Source organism: Haplochromis burtoni, unplaced genomic scaffold (assembly GCF_018398535.1).
Source record: "Haplochromis burtoni strain Fernald_Lab_line unplaced genomic scaffold, NCSU_Asbu1 Contig_130, whole genome shotgun sequence".
Taxonomy (NCBI): Eukaryota; Metazoa; Chordata; class Actinopteri; order Cichliformes; family Cichlidae; genus Haplochromis; species Haplochromis burtoni.
This window is the reverse complement of record NW_024582491.1, coordinates 1,530,565-1,549,168: the sequence shown is the minus strand read 5'-3', so window position 1 is coordinate 1,549,168 and position 18,604 is coordinate 1,530,565. Positions and strand designations below refer to the sequence as shown.

The 18,604-nt window shown below is 40.6% G+C and overlaps 1 protein-coding gene across 3 annotated transcripts; it reads right to left on the bottom strand.

Annotated features, from left to right (window-relative positions):
- Positions 1–109: 109 nt before the first annotated feature.
- On the bottom strand, positions 110–17,992 carry zdhhc3a (zinc finger DHHC-type palmitoyltransferase 3a). 3 transcript variants are annotated; one of them, XM_005930196.3, is made up of 7 exons: positions 17,884–17,992; positions 15,648–16,071; positions 15,329–15,453; positions 10,986–11,082; positions 10,703–10,784; positions 9,191–9,321; positions 110–1,882 (listed from the first exon to the last, which is right to left on the bottom strand). In XM_005930196.3, the coding sequence occupies exons 2-7, from the start codon at positions 15,987–15,989 to the stop codon at positions 1,676–1,678; spliced, it is 984 nt and encodes a 327-aa protein (XP_005930258.1). In that variant the 5' UTR covers positions 15,990–16,071; positions 17,884–17,992; the 3' UTR covers positions 110–1,675. The 3 variants fall into 3 exon arrangements, with proteins under 3 accessions (XP_005930258.1, XP_042080091.1, XP_005930259.1); XM_042224157.1 differs by having other exon boundaries at positions 15,648–16,109; positions 17,884–17,977; XM_005930197.3 differs by lacking the exon at positions 110–1,882 and adding an exon at positions 3,144–7,875.
- Positions 17,993–18,604: the final 612 nt, after the last annotated feature.

Genomic DNA, 18,604 nt, shown 5'->3' with positions numbered 1-18,604 from the left:
GGAAGCGTTTTTTGTCGACTAGGTCAAACTAGTTGCAGCTGAATATGTTACCTTACAATGCCCACAAAAGCTAGAAAGCTCACCCAAAATTATGCAAATGACCAGCTGCAGTAGTCGGCAGAAGCGTAATGATTAAAGGCTGGAGGTAAACATTTAAAATAAACCCTCTCCACATGGGTCAGTGACAACTACTGAACGATAAAGCCAAGCTCCAGTGTGCAGATGTGTTTTGTTCAAATTAAATTGAATGAAAATTTGGAGGGCACAGTGTTTCCCCCAGGACGATACAAACAACATGCCTGCTGTTCTGTCTGAACACCCATTTATTCCAGACCACTTAGCTGTGCCTCAGCTGCAAATGAGGTGTAATGTTTTCTCCAATTATGATACACACTTCTACCACAACAGCTGTATTTGTCTTCTGTGGTTGGCTATCATCAAAGGCATCGAAGCAGGAGAGCTGAAAGTGGTCACAGTGGAACAGAATGGAATCAGTGCAGAAAAACACAACAGGAGATAAGATGTACCACAACGTAAGGAGTGCTCTGACACGTTGATAAATGTTTTTTTCCTTTCTCGCAGTCGATTAGATGAGATGATAAGGCTGTATGAAAAAATGTTCCTTTTAAGTTTTGAACTGGACTGTCAGTAGCTTTTGGTGTATAATTCAAACACTGCAGATGTATTTGCTAAAAACAAACAAATAATCTGTCACTAGATTTAAAACAAACAAACAAAAAAGAATGACCATTCATATAAGGAAGGAACCCACACAATGAGTAGATTATTAAAGCAATGTAAACATGATTAAACATAAGTGATCCCATAATGTCCGGCAGCCATTTAGCAGTTAGAAGCCCTTATCCTCCAGCTTACATACACGCACAATAAAAATCCTCTATATGAAGTCATCTACTGCCCTTTTCCCACATGTGCAATGGAGCGAGAAATATGAAAATGGCAAATTGAGAGAGTCTGGAATCAAGATGAGTAATAAAACAATGTAGTGTTTCAAACATTTGCTCAGTAAAGATAGATAAGGCACGAGGTGAGCTCGAACTAGTTTCTCAGACATGGGTCAAGCCTAATCTTAGACTAAAAACCTTTTCCAAATGGAGAGTTTGTATTTCTAGGCTTAACCGTTATCTGTGAAACTGGCTGTTCAAATCTGGGGGGGAAGGCAAGAAGGTTGAAAGGAACCGTTTGTGCTACAGTGCTGGAGCAGAGCTGCTGTTAGTGGTGTTCTGAGGCAGCTCAGGGAGGCACTTTACAGTATTCTCTTCTCCAAACACTGAGCTGACTGAGCTTTGAGTCCTCACAGCGTTTTCCTAGAGACAAATTCAGGAAAATGCTGCAGGTTTGGCAGATTTAGTAGAGAAATATGCGATCCTTAAAATGCACATTAGACCTTCACTTATGTGTGCAAGTATTAAGCTAAGATACTAAAGTTTGATAATGGGTGCTCTGCACACCTATCAAATGGCTACACTGAAGGTAGGAACAGAAACTGTGAAATATATCCAGAAAAAAGTCCTGTACATAAAGAAATGCATACATAATTAAAATAAATTCTGGGCAATTTTTCAACATTTAGAAAGTCCAGTTTCAAAAATATCTTTGTGCTTGTCAAGAAACCCGGCCAGTCTGCAATTTATGCTTTCCCCAGCAGGTGGCGCTAGTTGAGTGGTATCTCTATGACATCCTCCTCGATGATCTCTCCCTGGGGGATGGCGACGTGGTCCTCAGGGCTCTTCTTGCAGCTCAAGCCTGAAAAAGGGCTGCACCAGGACAGTGAGAAGGGGCCTCCGAATGCAATCTGCATGGCCTCCCAACACGGAACTTTCCCCCACTTCCCCGTCTCCCCCTTCAGCCGCTCGATCCCCTGGAGACAAAAAACAGTGAGGTTCTGAGGTGAAGGGGCAGAGAGACAAACAAAGCAAAAAAAAAAAAAAAAGCACTGCATGGGATCACCTGCATGCACCATCAATGACATCCACAACACAAAACTGGTGATAGTATGTTACTATGTGATGGTTTTGCTTTTTTGTGCTAGTCCCTCAGACACTTAAACATGTCCAGCTTATTTAAAAAAATAAAATAAAAAGTCTTCAGGTTGAGGGTTTAATCATTTACTTGTCATTGCTGCCATTTATCCTGTGTGTACTGGCCAGGAAGCAAAGAGAACGGGACTGGCAGTGGAGCCAGCTGCTCTAATGGTTGCTAATTAACACCTAAACTGAACTGCAGCTGAGGCTGATGGGAATGTGATTACTTTTACAGGTCTTTGTTCCTACAACAAAGCACCAGAGACATATTTGGACTGGCTGACTGTCTCAAAGCACATTTAAGTCCAACTGAAGTAAATGAGGCTTCAGTGGATGCCCTCTTGGTAATCATTTGTCAGTTTATTTTTATCCTCAGACCTTTGAATGTTGCTTCCTAATCCAAACCAAGTGCCAGCTACCACAAACTTGAGGCTTAGGCTAATGCAGGAAGCAGCTTATAATACAACACCAGTAACAGTAATGATGCTTTCACCTGGCTCCCACTCAAAACATGTCAGCCTCTCTACAAGTGCTAAATCAGTCATTTTTCAGGAGTCTTTAAAGCCCTGCTTGATAAATACGCAATGTCTGAGTTTTGGATGCGATTCTGGCTTTGATGTCCAATGTGTGGGTGTTGACTGATAGTAGGCACGCTCCAGCTTCAAAAATGTTTGGCATTCATTAAAGTAGACTCAATATTTGGGGTTCACGACTGCTGTCCAAACAGAAGGCACTTGAAGAGGTCACCCTGAACTTTGAGGAGGTGGGATAGGATTGTTTTTCCCTCCAGTTTGTTAGTTTTAGGGTTCATTTCAAGATGGCCAACAGTTCTGATTTCTAATGTATAATGGCAAAAAGTAACGCTGACAGATACTTCTAGAACTAATGTAAGAAGTTATTTTAGAAGGACTGTGTTCCAAGATATTAACCTAAAGCAACATGTACTCATCTGGATGCATGCTCAATCATCCAGGTTAGGAAATCCTTAAAAGTTGCTTCTGTTCATCTGGACGAAACGTTTCTCCCACTGAAAATGCTTCATCCTAGTACATGTGCATAATGACTGAATGGCGAACAATGGGCAGTTGAGTTTTTTTGATCATTAATATGCAAATTTGTTATCAGCGCTGATCAAAAACCATTGATCAATGGTCATGAGTACCATTCACAGAGAGTTGGGGAATGGCTGCAATCACAGCATTGTAACATGGCAGGAGCTACCGTTAAGCCCCCTCCTCGATTCATAGATGGTCGTAAATTGCCTCCTTGACTCCTGCCGGTGGTGGTTTCAGTCATTGTGCAAAGGTACTGTTTTATAAGGTGAAGTAAACCTGCAATCAGCGGACATTAAAGAAGTCACTTGGATGAGTGACAAAGCGTTTCTCCCACTGAAAACGCTCCGTCCAAATGAACAGAATCAACTTTTTGGGGCAACATGTAGTTCTGTGAGCTTTAGAGTGCTTACGGGGTTAGGCTAGCAGGTGCCCTGTTTATAGTCTTTATGCTTAGCTAAGACACTCAAGTACATGCCACTGAAGGTAGTTTTCGGGAAGTTTGTGTTTTAAATGTAAATGTAAAAAAAACAAAAACAAAAAACAACCTGAGTCTTGACAGAGTATTTTTAGTGACAGTCAAAGATCCATTTGGGTAACTCAGACGGCTGAATCTAATATTAGTTTCAACTTTGGGACTTCTATTTATGCAGTGCAAACAGTGGATTTTACAGCCATCTTCTAGTGTACTGGTGCAAAGATTGCTTCATGGCCACAAGTTACAGTTAACACTAACTGAGAAGTTAGATGACTTGACTTCTGATGAGTGTTAACGGTGTCCTCTACATGCTTTAGGTTCCATGTTATTCAATTTGTTTTTAAAGAAACATGCCCAACATTTCATGCTGCTGTCCAAAAAGACTGGCATGCACTTCAAAAATAAACAGATGGCACATGCATCACAGACAGAACTCACTCATTCATTCAAACCGTTTGGTTGAAGTAAAACAGCAAAGGAGGAACTGAAAGCACACGTCGGCCTTCTGATTGAAGCGTGCATACATGTGACATGTCAAGCTTGATGGGACGGCCAATGTGACTGCTGTTCGCAAGCTTACCTCAGTCAAGATTACAAAGGGCTGTCTGCTTCGGAAAGCTTTCGGCAGAGTGAGTTATCAACCAAAGCAAAAATGCATGAGTGAGGAGAGGACACAGTATCGGGGGGAGGAGGATCCCAGACGTGGGAGCAGAATGGAAGACAAGGACGGAGGGAAAATGCAGGATGTGAGGGCCATATAAGAACTGTGTGCACGGGGAGAAGGAGGAAAAAACCCCAACAAAAAACCCACATCTGCTCCGGTATTACTATTTGAATATAAAATAAAGGGACAGGCAAAAGTAAATAAATGCACCTCCACAAAGGAAGCAAACACAGTTGTTGCATTGCATCTGAGAAGATTTTATTCTCTGTGCATGTGCTGAAATCTCTTCAGAATATTTAGAAAGAATTAAAATTTCTGTAAAAATAACAAAACAATAATAATAATAATCTCTGCCGTCACTCAGCTGCATCATCATACCAGCAGTGTTTCACATACACAATTAAACTAGCCTTCAGCTGTACCATGCATTCAAAAACAAAGGATACACACAATATCATGTAAACAAAGAATAGAAGAATAAAACCGCACACTTTGGAACAAAGCAGTTCACCCAGGAGAAAATCTCAAATCAAATACAAAGAAATACAAAGTGAAATTAAATCTTCTTTTTTAACGACTTTAAATTGGATAGTGAATGTTAATACCTCGGTTAAATGCTTTGTGGGCTGGCGTGGTGCAGAAATGAATATTCTAAATCCACGTCGTCTCTTTAACTCCGAACACGATTTTATACATTTCCGGCAGCGAAGAGGATTTTAAACTGAAGCCAGTGTCCCTTCAGAGCAAATTCATATCAAAGGGTTACCAAATAATCGCAGAATTGTGGGTTTTATTGAATTTGGCACACGCTCACAACATCAAAACACCACATGGGCTTAGAGCTGTGATTCACTGGCACGTATTCATGCAAACAGAGTGTTAGTGGGAGGCTACTGTAGGACGCTAAACCTTTCTTATAAAAAAAAAATAACACAAAAAAACCCCCAACAACATAAAAAACAAAATCCAGAATGAACATATGTTGACAGACTGTCAGCATCATTCTAACCCACATGTTTTTCCTGCTTAAAGACAGGCTGAGGTCGACATCAGTCACCTTTCCTTTTCCTTCCTTTAGCAGAACTCAGACTGCCAGCTTAAACACTGAGAATCTGGATCTGTTTGCTGGAACAAACAGAAACCTCCTGGTTTGTTTTAGCCAAAAATAAGATGCATTTCTGTCTTCCAAGAGGCTTTGTTTTTCTTGAGCATGTATCAGAGAGGAAACAGGGACAATGTTGTAGGTGCTAAAAATGAAAACATGATTAGGCTGCAGCGTGACTTTTTGGTCTTTTTTGTTTAATCACAGAGATCCTCCAAAACTGACTTTCAATAGCTGATCAAGGGTCAGCTACTAAATCAGACCTAATTTGCTTTGCTTTTCCTTATTTTGAGCCATACTTTGTGTTATTATGCTGGGTGCTTATATTAAATAAGTTTCAAATAATGAGGTGAGACTTCAGACTGCTCTAAACTCAGTTTCAAACAGTTTGTTCTGCTCTTTCCTCTGTTTGATGTCAAAGACAGAGGATCTCTCTAACATGGCCATCTCTGGCTCTGACTGTGAACACAGAAGCTCCATCCAACTCAAACATTCTTTTTACAAGAGGCAGCCAATCAGAATATAGTTGGTTTTGAGAAAGGGCTGCCTCGAAGGTAGGGAACTACACCACCTCGTTTCAGATGAGCACAAAGGTCCCTCACAGGATAAATAAAGATTACTAGCTTAGCTTTGCACGATTCACAGTTTAAAGAAAACCGAGACCAAGAATGGAACTGTGGAGCTGGGAATGAGCATAACAAGCCCACTTTAAATATTCAGTACATCTGCTATCCTTTAGTCACAGCAGGCTATCAGCTCTGCTTTTTGGTACCACTGCGATCCTCTGCCTCGTGTAGTCTTACATTAATGAGAACCCAAACGGTTAAATGCAGTGTAATGTGCAGGTTTTGACATGATGAGATAACAGAGCTCTGTTTTCAAAACTGCTTTCAACTCCACCCTGAATGTAAGAATGTGACAATCTGAAAGTCACTGCTAACAGGGAAGAAAAGGGATCCATTTGGAAAATTAGAACTCTCATCACAAACATAACAGACCAAAAGTCTTTGGATTAACTTTTGTCCTAATAATGACATTTTAAAAAATCTCCCAAGAATGAAAAAAGTGAATCAAAGAAGAGCAAAAACACTCAAAGGTAGAACATACATAGAAACTACAAGAGCGCCACCGTTGTGAAGTTCTCATGGCTGGGCTTACAGTGCTGTGTCCCCATTGGTCAGCTACTTTTAGACAACAGTCAGTGATGCACAGATTCAACAAGCGGTAATACCTTCTAATGTCAACAGCAGTCATAATAACATCTCAGTTAGGACAGACCGAGGGACAGCCCATTCTCTAATTAATGGAGTTTTACTTTCAGTCCACTGACATGTTCATCTAAGTGTAACTAGCCCACACGAGAGCTTTGTGTCAGAACTGGGGCTGAAAAAAAGACCACAGAGGAAAAGTCTGAACCCAGAAACAAAGGTGAAGATTATCATAACCAAATGGAGCACTCTATGTAATTCTAATGTAAATTCTTTTTTAGAATTGTTGTGTTTTGCTGTCACTTTCTTTGCATTTGATTCTTGAGAGATTTTTTTCAGTAACTATGAAGAATCCCACTGTAACAAAGGCAAGATGTTGATGTGCTATGTACAGCACTATAACAGAGGGTCGGCCTGAGCGTGGGTCTGATTACTGAATGGTTCAGACAATCCATTCCTGAGTAGACCCATTTAAAAGCTTTATCCAGTCCATGTCTGGAACACACTGACATTGAGTAATATTTAAAGGGTCAGTTCATCTAAAAAAAAAAATCCACCAAGCTCTCTACTGGCATCAGAATAGCTAATGTGGAATTACAGTAACTCTAACCCTGATGTGTGATTTTAATATAATCTGGAGACCTGCAGTTTCCAGCCAGTTTTACCCTAAAATAGTCTTTAAAATGTCCTAAAACTCGGTGCTTCGCCAGTTTATGAAGCATTTTTGTTTACCTTATACATCATTTCCTATTTTCACTGTAATGAAATTAGCTGGCAATTACAGGAAATACATAATACCTGCTTTTTCTTTATAATTTAGCTGAACTAACCCTTTAGGGAGAAGCAAAAAGGAAACAGTAAGAAGAGAGAGGGGCTTCTGATAGAGGAGAAAGAAAGCAGGTCAGAAACAAACAGATCCATCACAGTGTTTGCAAACACGACTGTAAAGTGTTTCTTTTTCTCTGCAACTCGACTCACTCAAGGCAACACAAAAATAAAACGTATAGAGCACTTAGTTGGCAACACAAAAAAAGCACATGAAAAGCTGTCCATTGCTAATGTGGGATATACAGTGTAAATCGCGTTGAGCTGTGTGTGTGTGTGTGTGTGGGGGGGGGGGGTGCAGGCCTTCCCACTTTGGTTTTGATCACTCCCTGTGCTGAGCCTTCACACCACATATTGGTAGGTCTCAGCCTTCCCGTGGTCGGGGGTGGAGAAAGGGCTAAACCACAATATGGAGAAAGGGTGTCCGAATACCGCCCTCATGTTCATCCACTTAGTTTTTTTAGCCCATCTTCTCTCTTCCTTTTTCAATTGCTCTATGCCCTGAAAACGAGAGACAACCAAACTTCAGTTGGTGTGCTTTTGCGGCCCAGCGATCACAGTAATCACAAACTCCAAATACCCATTTCTGCATTAGAAAGATAAAAATAAGATCATCGGGGGCTGCACGTCAGGCGCTGCTGAATTAGGACAGTGGAGAGCCGATGTTGTGCCCTTCCCTTGTGTGTTGCACAGTCCTGTGTATGCTAAAGCCCTCTCTTCATAATAAATAAGGTCTGGAGTTGCAGACAAAAAGAAGTTGAAAACAGGGAGAGTTTGGTTTGGTGAGCTATGCTTCCCATGCACACATGCTTGATTATTTCAGCTCCAAACTTGAGAAGACAGAGATTCCTTTTTTCGCTGATACACTGACAAACGGACCTTTATTATAAAACTGCATACAGGCCTGCCCTTCATTAGACTCACCACCAGGGGGCAGACTACTGGTAATGAGCAGGTGTAAAATCTGGACTCTGCTCCGCAGTTTAACTGGTAAACTTTTTTTTTGCATGTGTGTTTTAGTCTCCTTTATTAAAGTGAGCTAGCCAATGCACACAAAGCTGCGTGCACTATTTGCCTGTGAAAAGTTGTGACTTTATTCAGTTTAACTAGCTCACCAAAGACAGAGTGAGTGAGAGAGAGAGCTTATATATAGTTGGGGTAGTAACACTGGGAGAAGGATGAGGATGGATGTATAGATAAATCAGGCTAATGAACCTTTTGTTACATGAGACATCTCCACAACAGAAAGAAGCACAGGAGTACAGAATTACTTGATCTTGTATCACATTAATCCACAAGTCTGGAAAGGACTGAGATGTTGCTATTATTGCTGTTATGAGTTACACCTGCACTTTTCCTGCTGAGTCTAAATGTCTCGTGTGAGGAAAGGTCCTATTTACAGATTGATACTGCAACAGTGACAGCCACAGTTGCCTCATACTTTAAAAGACAGTATGAATTAAACACTGGCAGGTTGGAGTTGAGGCATTATTATTGTCACTCTGCCATAAAAAAGATGGAAAAACAGCCAGTAGGAGGTGACTTCCTTTGGTTGCAAAAACAAATCAGGCTCTACAGAAGTCTATGATCCACCTCTGCAATTTCTGATATGATGGTAGGTGTAACTCAAATTATTTGCTTTTAAGGCACTTAAGGTTGAAGTTCTGCTGCAGAGTAAGAGACGTCAGCTGATGTTTCGAGACGTTAAAGATATTCATGTTAAAAGACGTTGAGAGTTGCAGCAGCAGGGAGAAGTCCTGAAGCACAGAGGAGTTAAAAGGAGGTGGTTAACAGGATGGTAAACTGGGTCACTTACGGTCTCGTCGGTACAGATGGAGTGGACTTGGGTGCCGAACATCACAGAGGTGAAGATGAGGAAGAGGAGGCCCTCAAAGCACAGGAGTATGAGGAGGATGACTGTTGCTGGAGGAGAGAAGGTACTGCACTCTGGGGGAATGGGAGGGAGGTGGACACAGGGAAGTGAAAGGGCAAAGAAGAGATTCATAGAGGAACTGCTTCACTTCTATCAAAAAACTACTGCATCCAACTGCAGCTCTACAGTGACGATGCAAAGCTTTGAAGCCAGCGAGTATGAGCTTAGGTCAACTTCTTAAAGACTATTGTACGGGATCAGGAAGTTACGGCATCAGTAACTGGAAGGAAAATAAATGTCACAACAAAGAAGTAGAGACAAGATGTACTCATGTCAACAATATTTCATATTTTCATTTGTCCTAAGGAGTTGCAAGCATTGCCATATAATGACACTTATAGTGGCAGGACATAAATATCTGTCTGATGGCCCAAAATGATCCTTTCCTCTAGCCTGTGGTCTGATGTATGTCCAGATTGTTTAGGTTTCAGTTGCTTGGTTTTATCACCAATAGAAATGCCTGCATTCACTTGAATATTATGGACCTAAATAGCAATTGCATTGACAAACTAAAAGCCCACCAAAAAATCATTTGAAAGCTCAGCAACAAGACCTCTTTCCTCATGACGCGGTTATTCCATAAACCTTGTTTATAGATAAGAATCCTTGATTATGGATAAGAAGTTGTGGACTTTTTTTTTTGTTTTTGCAGTGCCTGGGTCATAACTTTGGAAACTAAAAAAAGCCAACATTTTCAAAACTGGGCAATTCACATGGAAAAAAATGTAGCTGGACAAACACCACTATAGACCAGAGGGAGAATGTGCAACTTTGATTTTGTGTTGTATGTAGATGCAGTGGGGTAGGATAGGCTACAGACTCCCAGCACCGCTGAATAGAATAACCGATAGAAAGTGGATGAAGATCATATATGTATACGGATCAGGCACAACATTATGAGCATCTGCCTAATATTGTGTAGGTTCCCCAGTCCTGACATGCACTCAACAGATGTGCTGTGGTATCTGCTCTGCAAGATGTGAGGTGGGGCCTCCATGAATCAGACTTGTTTCTCAAGCACATCCCACAGATGCTCGATTGGTTTGAGATCAGGGGAATTTGGCGTAGCTCATCTACTGATCACACGAGCCAGCCTGTGCCCCCCTGTGTTGAATTGCAATGATTTTCGTGGCTGTAGAAGGCGTTTCTGTTTTTTTGTCCCCCATTTATGTAAACAGGATGGAATAAACACAAGAACAGATATATGGTCCTTTAAGAAATGGAAACTAATGTGAAGAATATTGTAAGATGGTTATGTATGTAAATACAAAATATAAAATCAAGCAAATTACTTTACTGTCATGTTTGAGGGAAGATGTCTATTTACATCTAGAGCTCTGTTCTTTATGTGTTTGCAGGCTGAAGAGAACTGTAAAAAAAGGAAAAAGCACTTACTCGTCCAATCATCTTCAAAGCAGTAGAGGAAATGGAAGACCACCATGACCAAAGCGTGGAGAGAAGTGAGTGCAATGTACATCTGGGTTAAAAAAGAAAAATGAGAAAGTGGATACAATGAGCAGGAACTGACAACACAGGCTAACCACAAACAGAGTGGCATTTACCAAGAAACGGCTCCATTTCTATAGCAACAACTGGTGACTTTATGATTGAAAATCATGTGACAGGCGTAACCTTCAGGGTGTTTTTTCGTCAATTTACAGACTAACAGTGGACTTACTGTGAAAAGCACAAAGTACTTTTGGTTGTTCTCTCCAACACAGTTGTTGACCCAGGGACAGTGGTGGTCCATCTTCCGTATGCAGCGTTTGCAAACACTGTAAGAGAAGAAATTCCACTGAAAACCAGGATCAAAACGTTTTGTCAATATACAAAGAAACTAAAAGACAACATGAAATATGGGATAAACTGAAAAAAATGAAGGTTTTTAATGCAAATACTAAAATTTAAGGATTTACATTCTCTGCATTTGAGCAAACAGGAAGCTGGTGGTAAGGCTAGTGCTAAAGCTGGGTGTTCTGTGCAAACAGCGAGTGTTTGGAAATCATTACTGGATTTCCTGAGAAGATTTAATATGTTGCTTTACTGCTTTGTGACTACAATCATGCCTATGAACACAATTACAATATAAAGGCCCGATAAGCTATACTATTCTATGTGTGTTTGTTCATCACCTATCGCAACAAGAATTCACTGAATCCACTTCAGTAGTTGGTACTGACAGGAAACGGAGTAAGAGCAGTACTGAATTTGAAGTTGTTTAGTTGAGCTAAGGTTGTTCTCTCTTACTAGTATATTCCTTCTATATACACCCCCAAGGCTACATGCAGCCCACATGAGGTAAATGGGAAATTAGGATGCAAATCTAAATAAGTATATATCATGCAGTTTGATGCATTCTAGCAACCAAATGCTGTCGGGTAAGATTCCCATTTGAGAATGACTTAGGTTTTAGCAGTTTTGTGGGAAAACACAATATAAATTGGTTTTATTTTGAAGGGAAATGCTGTTTTTATTTTAAATGCATGTACAACGATGAACCAAACCATTAACTTATGTGAAAGCAGTTGTTGAAACTAGGATAAAAGAGGTGAGGATCAGTGAGGGGCAGTGTGGCTTCATGAAGAAAAAGAGCACTACAGATGTGACGTTTGCTTTGAGAGTGCTGATGGAGAAGTATAGAAAGAGTCAGAAGGACCTCCACTGTGTCTTTGTGAAACTAGAGAAAGCAGAAGATGGGATGCCAAGAGAGGAACTGTGGAACCGTATGAGGAAATCAGAAGATGGAGAGATGTGAGGGTGGCTCAACACATGCCAAGCCTGATCAAGCCTGGACTAAAATGTTACCAACTAACAGGTGTTACAAGGGATTACTATCCAAATCTGACAGAGAAAAAAATGTGGGCGCTTTTAAGCAGATGTAAGACAAAGTGACTGAAATTGTTATTTTTGCAGTGTATTATATACCAGAAGATACCGTGAAAGTCAGTGCTAAAAATTAACCCTGTTGATGATGTAATCAGGGAGAGAACACTGAATCACAATTAGTTGCACACTGTTTGATTGAAAATGGTGACATAGGCTACCACAGAGCTGTCAAGTGACTCATACAGGGCAAAGTGATGAAGAGTGTGAAGAATGACCACACGTAGACACACTGTTTGGGTTTATTTCCTCTTTTATTGCTGACACGCACTACTGACAGTCTCTCTGTCTGTTTCCTCGGCTCGGCACCCACAGGTGCAGCTTTCAGCCGCATTCTGACCTCTCCACTCTCTGCCCCGGTCTCACTAAAATTCACACACCGAGAGAGAGAGATCGTTAACTAAAAACTTCACACACCTATGTCACAAACCACCACGGCATTGCCCCGTGATCTCACTGCACCACCCCTCCCCTGCAGCTGAGCCAGGGACCACACCTCCGCCACAAAGAGCATGGGAGCAGAAATTTAAGAGTTTTGGAGAAAGAAAGGTAAAGATATTTTAGAGGTCTGAGATGCAGATAGAAGAGAAATCCTGAACTACACTACACTAATGCATGATCTAAACACCAAATCGAAAAGCAAGGCCCTACATGCACATAAAACATAAAGCCCGGTAAAGGCCTTCATTTGAAAGTTGCAGTTTCTTTCAAGCCAACTGGAGAGCAACATTCTTACTCACATGCAAACAGAGAAGATGTTGGTTCTCTTTGGATCTACTTTGATATGTGAACAAACTCAGTGAAGAGGTTTAACAAATGCAAATACAGAGCTTCTCTCAGTGATCATCACCTGTCCACTATCCTTCACATTTCCAAACACTGAACCTGACTTCAACAGACTTGTTCAAGCACAAAACAGCCTATATTTCTCTCATTGAACAAGAAGAATTGAAATTGCAGGGGAATTCAACTATAAACACAATAGCAAAAGTACTTTATACAAAGTCGTATTTTATTCAATACGATTTTGTTTTAGGTATGTGATAAAGTGTTTTTTATTTTTTAAATAATTGTTTTAATTGTTTTTCTTTGTTTTCATGACTATTTACATTGTAGATTCTCACTGAAGGCATCAAAACTATAAATGAACACATATGGAATTATGTAATAAACAAAAAGTGTGAAATAACTCAAAATATATTTTATATTTTTCAAAATAGCTACCCTATGCTTTGTTTACTGCTTTGCACACTCTTGCCATTCTCTTGATGAGTTTCATGAGGCAGTCACCTGAAATGGTTTTCCAACAGTCTTGAAGGAGTTCCCAGAGTTACTGAGCACTTGTTTTTTTTTGCCTTCACTCTACAGTCCATCTCATCCCAAATCATCTTGATTGGGTTTAGGTCAGGTGACTGTGGAGGCCAGGCCATGTGTGTTTGGGGTCATTGTACTGTTGAAAAATAAATGATGGTCCAACTAAACACAAACCGGAACGGAGTGGCATGTATCTGGGCTCTAATCTGAGGTGCTGTTAACTTGCGGTTTCTGAGGCTGGTGACTCGGATGAATTTATACTTAGCAGCAGAGCTCACTCTTCCTGGGGCGCTTGATGGTTTTTGGGTACACATTCAAAGATTTAGCAGTTTTCTGGACTGACTGACCTTCAGTTCTTAAAGTAATGTTAGATTCTTACTTCTCTTTACTTAGCCGATTGGTTCTTGCCATAATATGAATTCTAACAGTTGTCAAATGGGGCTGTCAGCTGTGTACAAACCTGACTTCTGCACAACAAAACTGATGGTCCCAACCCCATTAAGAAGGAAAGAAACGCCACAGATGACCTGTGACGTGAAAACCATTTCAGGTGACTACATCATGAAGCTCACTGAGAGAAGGCCAGGGGTTTGCAGCGCTCTCAACAAAGCTAAAGGTGGCTACTTTTGAGTAATCTAAAATATAAGACATTATTTTTTATTTGCTACATAACTGCGATATCTTGCTTCTTAAAGTCGATATCTTCAGTTTGTATCTACAATGTAGAAAGTAGGAAAAATAAGGAAAAACCATTAAATAAGAAGGTGTGTGCAAACTTTTGACTGGTAGGGACACACACACACACACACACAAATGTTTATTTGGCTATCTTTGTGAGCGTATTCATTCACAATGTAACCTCTGCTCCCTAACTGTAACCATCAGGTTAAGCCAAACCTTCGTTTGAACCTAAACCTAATTCTAAATTTAATCCAAAAACAAACTCTTAACCTTCAAACAGGCTGAAAATGTCATCATTCTGAAACTACAACAGAATCTCACAAAGGTAGCACCCTGTTTTTTTTATATGCTTTTATTGTAACTGTCTGTTACTTTATTTAGTCACTCATGTTGCTTTATGGATTGGTTCTAAAAAACAAACAAACCACAACATCTGCTTTTTAAAAACAATCACACCCAAACACATTCAACAGTGTATTCTACAACTAGTTCTCTTTTCAAACTTGCCTGCATGTGGCCTGCAGGCCAAATGCAGGGTAAATGTAAATAGAGCCTGACCAATATATCACTACTTTTATTATAGGCAAATATTTTAGTGTCTGCATTTGTATGTGTTTATAGCAGCCAGTAAATGAGAAGTCAGCAATAGAAGGGAAAACACCCTTCATCTGTGTTAGAGGGCTGATGTTGCATACTTTGACCACCAGAGGGACTCTGATCCGAGGAGAGTGTGGCACAGTGTAAACAAGTAATCCCCAACTTGATGTGACAATAAAACCTATTTTTAGAATCCGCTGTCATATTATCTTAGTAAGGAATCATAAGTAGCTACACACAACAAATGTTCTGGAAATCGGTTTATACTTAATAGGTAAGAAAGAAAAAAATATCACCCGATATCAGATGTTTAAATGAACAAATAATGGTATTTGTCTCAAAAATCCTGTATCGGTTGGGCTCTATCTGTAAGCTGCAGCTAGAAATAAGTAACCTCGGTCACTGCCTCCGAGAATGGGAATTGCACCAGTTTCAGGATTTATGAAAGGTTAAAATTGGGGACGTTACTGCACTAAAGCGATGCATAGGACTAAGTTTGTGAATGTCAAATGCGGCAGTGGGAATTTCGCATCCTTTTTGCCCTACCTGCAGTGGTGTGCTCGGTCAGGCTTGATGCTGCAGCACTTGGGACATTTGTAGACCACCTGTCCTGGTTTCAGTTGAAGGCTTTCTATGTATTCCTTGGTGGCGTTTCCTTTTGGCACGGCCCCCTAGCAGGAAACATGTACATAAAGTAGATGACCTCAGTTATATGTGCAGCTCATTAATCACCATAATGGTCATTTTATTAAATGTCTGCTACATTAATCAGAACTTCATAAAGCTAAAGAGCATTAAGTGTCAGCATGACATTGAGAATTAAAACAATTCGTATGCATGAATAATCCAATGCAACCTGACTTACAGGGTCAGTGCACATGGCCCTGAGGTGAGAGGCGAGGGCAAGGAAGGCCAGAGTGTTGAACAGAGTCCCGTTCATAATACTGTACATCAGGTTCTTGGAGGGCAACAGCATCACAAACAACACCACAAACTCAGCGTACAAGACCAGCAGCCAGGTGATGATGGCACACACAATGCCGCAGGCATCCCTGATGAACCACATGGCCGAGGCAGAGGAGGAAGTGATGACGTCTTTGGAGATGGGGATGCGCTGTTCCTCCTGTAGGCAGCTGGTTCCTCCCCCAGCCCCAGACTGTCCACGGCTATGCTCCACATCCCTACATCTGTGCACCGGGCTCTTCATCCTTCATCTAAGCTGGATTCCTGCTCCTACTGCCACCAATGGACCCACAGCGCCTTCAGGCCTCCGCCTTAGTCACCGCATGCTAAGAAGTGAGGATGGTTCAAAGATTAGGTACACGAGCTGAAGGTTTAAAAAAAACAAACAAACACAAAAAGAACAAAAACTCAAAAAATTTAGCCGCCAGCTGTCAGGTCAGTTTTATAGTGCAGGCAGTGACTGGTTCAGTCTTTCACTGTGACGGTTTTTTTTATTTTTATCTTCTTCGTTTTTTTTATTTCGCTATTATATAAAACTAACACCACATCTTATTTAAAGTTAATTTGTAAGTTTTCCAAAATGCTACAATGATTAAATGATCTCAGATGTCTAGGCACTGTGGTGGTTGTACCCTTTTGTTTAGCTCTGAAATACTTTTTTTTCCCCCCACAATCCGTCATGACATGATCTAAACAATTTGTGGAATGAACAGAACCTCTAAACATCATCTTAAATACGTATTTTGTTAAATTAACTTGTATTTGGGAAAATTACAAGTTAACTTTTTCAAACTATGACTTCTTCACCACGACTTCTACTGCTGCAGGATGCATTACAAAACTGATATTGAGTATTTTCCTGGATATCAGTATCAAGTTTCAAATTCTAATATTGTGAGAACCCTAGTATCTATCGCCTCTTCTTTACTTTATGAAATTTGATGTATCAGCTTACATAAATGCCAATAGTGATAACTCAGCAAATAGCCAATGTCAGCTTGTTATTAACTTTTTTGAGCTAACAATTAGAAAATATTACACATGTACTAAAAATTCTATTTCTCCAAATATCAGATCACTACCGGAGCTTTGATATTTTCCTTTACATTTCTAACCATTAAAACCTAGTGTATGCGCAATTTGGTGTTATCAACTAATCACTGAACAATGAAATGTGAGCTTTGCACATGTGCAGTGTTACACCTGGAATGACACTGCAGATTTTTGACAAACCCTTGTGTTACAAGAAATGTCGGTTGAACCGAACTTTCTTGTTTGCCGTGACTGGGTATGTGGGCAAATAAATTGTCACAAAAACTATCAACACAGTTCTTTTGAGCGTGTTTGCAACATTACTAGAGGGAAAGAGGCATAAGAGTTTTTAATCAAACATTCAGACGGCACTCAGGAATCCTCTACATGGTGGATGTTTTTCTACGGACACCACAGGATTCTTCAGCCGTCTCCTCAGAAGTGAAAGCTGGCCAGCTGCATGACCGAGCTTTGTCTCTGCACTCAGCTTTACACAACCTGGAGCTCCACCAAACACACGAAATGTCTGGTCAGTGAGAGGTCACTGAAAGGTAGTAAACTGTTATCGTGACCTAATGCAACACTTCTCTATTCAAGACCCAATCCTCGTGTAAGTTACAGCTGGATAACGGGATGATGTATATGACCTGAGTGAAAGACAGTAGTATAGCCGTCAAAGTACATATCGAGCAGTCAGCTTAAAAATGTGGCTCGATGGTTCCCTGATTATCCTGTTTTCATGGGCGAAGGAGTTACGATTTCGTTGCCATGTGTGTAGCAGCTTTACCTTCAGCCACGTAAGAGCAATAATACCGGGCTAATAATGTAACATTATTAAAATCTATTGAAGACTACTCTACTGCCTGTTCTAATTCAAATCAATAAGGTGGTGAAACATGGAAAGCGGGTTTAACAGCGAGCGACACATTACCGTCAGCCCATTGCTAGCTAATACTAGCTACGTAGCTACCATATCAGCGTAAGCGTCTAAGTTTTCTCATATTTATAAAACAATCCTTCCGTTTACCTGCAAACCAGGAGGAATCAAAGAGCGCGTCAATGCCTTCACCTCATTTTAATTATCATTATATTCCACTGAATCTCACCTGAACGATGCGCATCCGCCGGTGGCTTTCTCCCCTGCTGCTGTTTGGTTACCCACTCGACGCCGTGCTCCCGCCCCTTCATGATGACGTCGTGGCGTAGAAGGCAGCGAATGGAACCACGATGAAGTTTTACGCGTCAGAGGACGCGTCCAAGACGCACCTATTTCTGGTATCTGCCTCAGTACCAAGGCCGAGTATTTATTAAATCAGTTTTAGATAAGAAAAGCGGAGAGTGTAGCACAACAAGAAGGACGAAACACAGTCTACAGGAAACAGCACACAAAGGCTAATGACATTCTGTAGTGGCATTTAAATGCACGAAGGGATGTTAATTGAGGGACGTTGCAGGTTTATCTGATTCAGTTCCAACTATGTGCTGGATCCAGACAAAATGAAACTTTAAGCATAGTCTTAAAAGTGGAGAGAGTGTCTCTCTCCTAAACCCAAACTTAGAGCTGTTTCAACAGAAGAGGAGCTTGATAACAGAGGAATCTGGCTGGCATTTTACTTTTAGAAACTTAAGGAATCACAAGGAAGCCTTTACTTTGAGAGTGAAATGCTCCAATAGGATAATTATACTATGAGGTCTGATCATTCATAACTTTGTAGTTCTTGGATTTTAAACTTAATTCTGAGTTTAACAGTGTGTCAATGAAGACAAGCTAATATGGGAGAACATATTGAATATCCAGTAGTGAATAGAGTCATTTGATTTATGGCA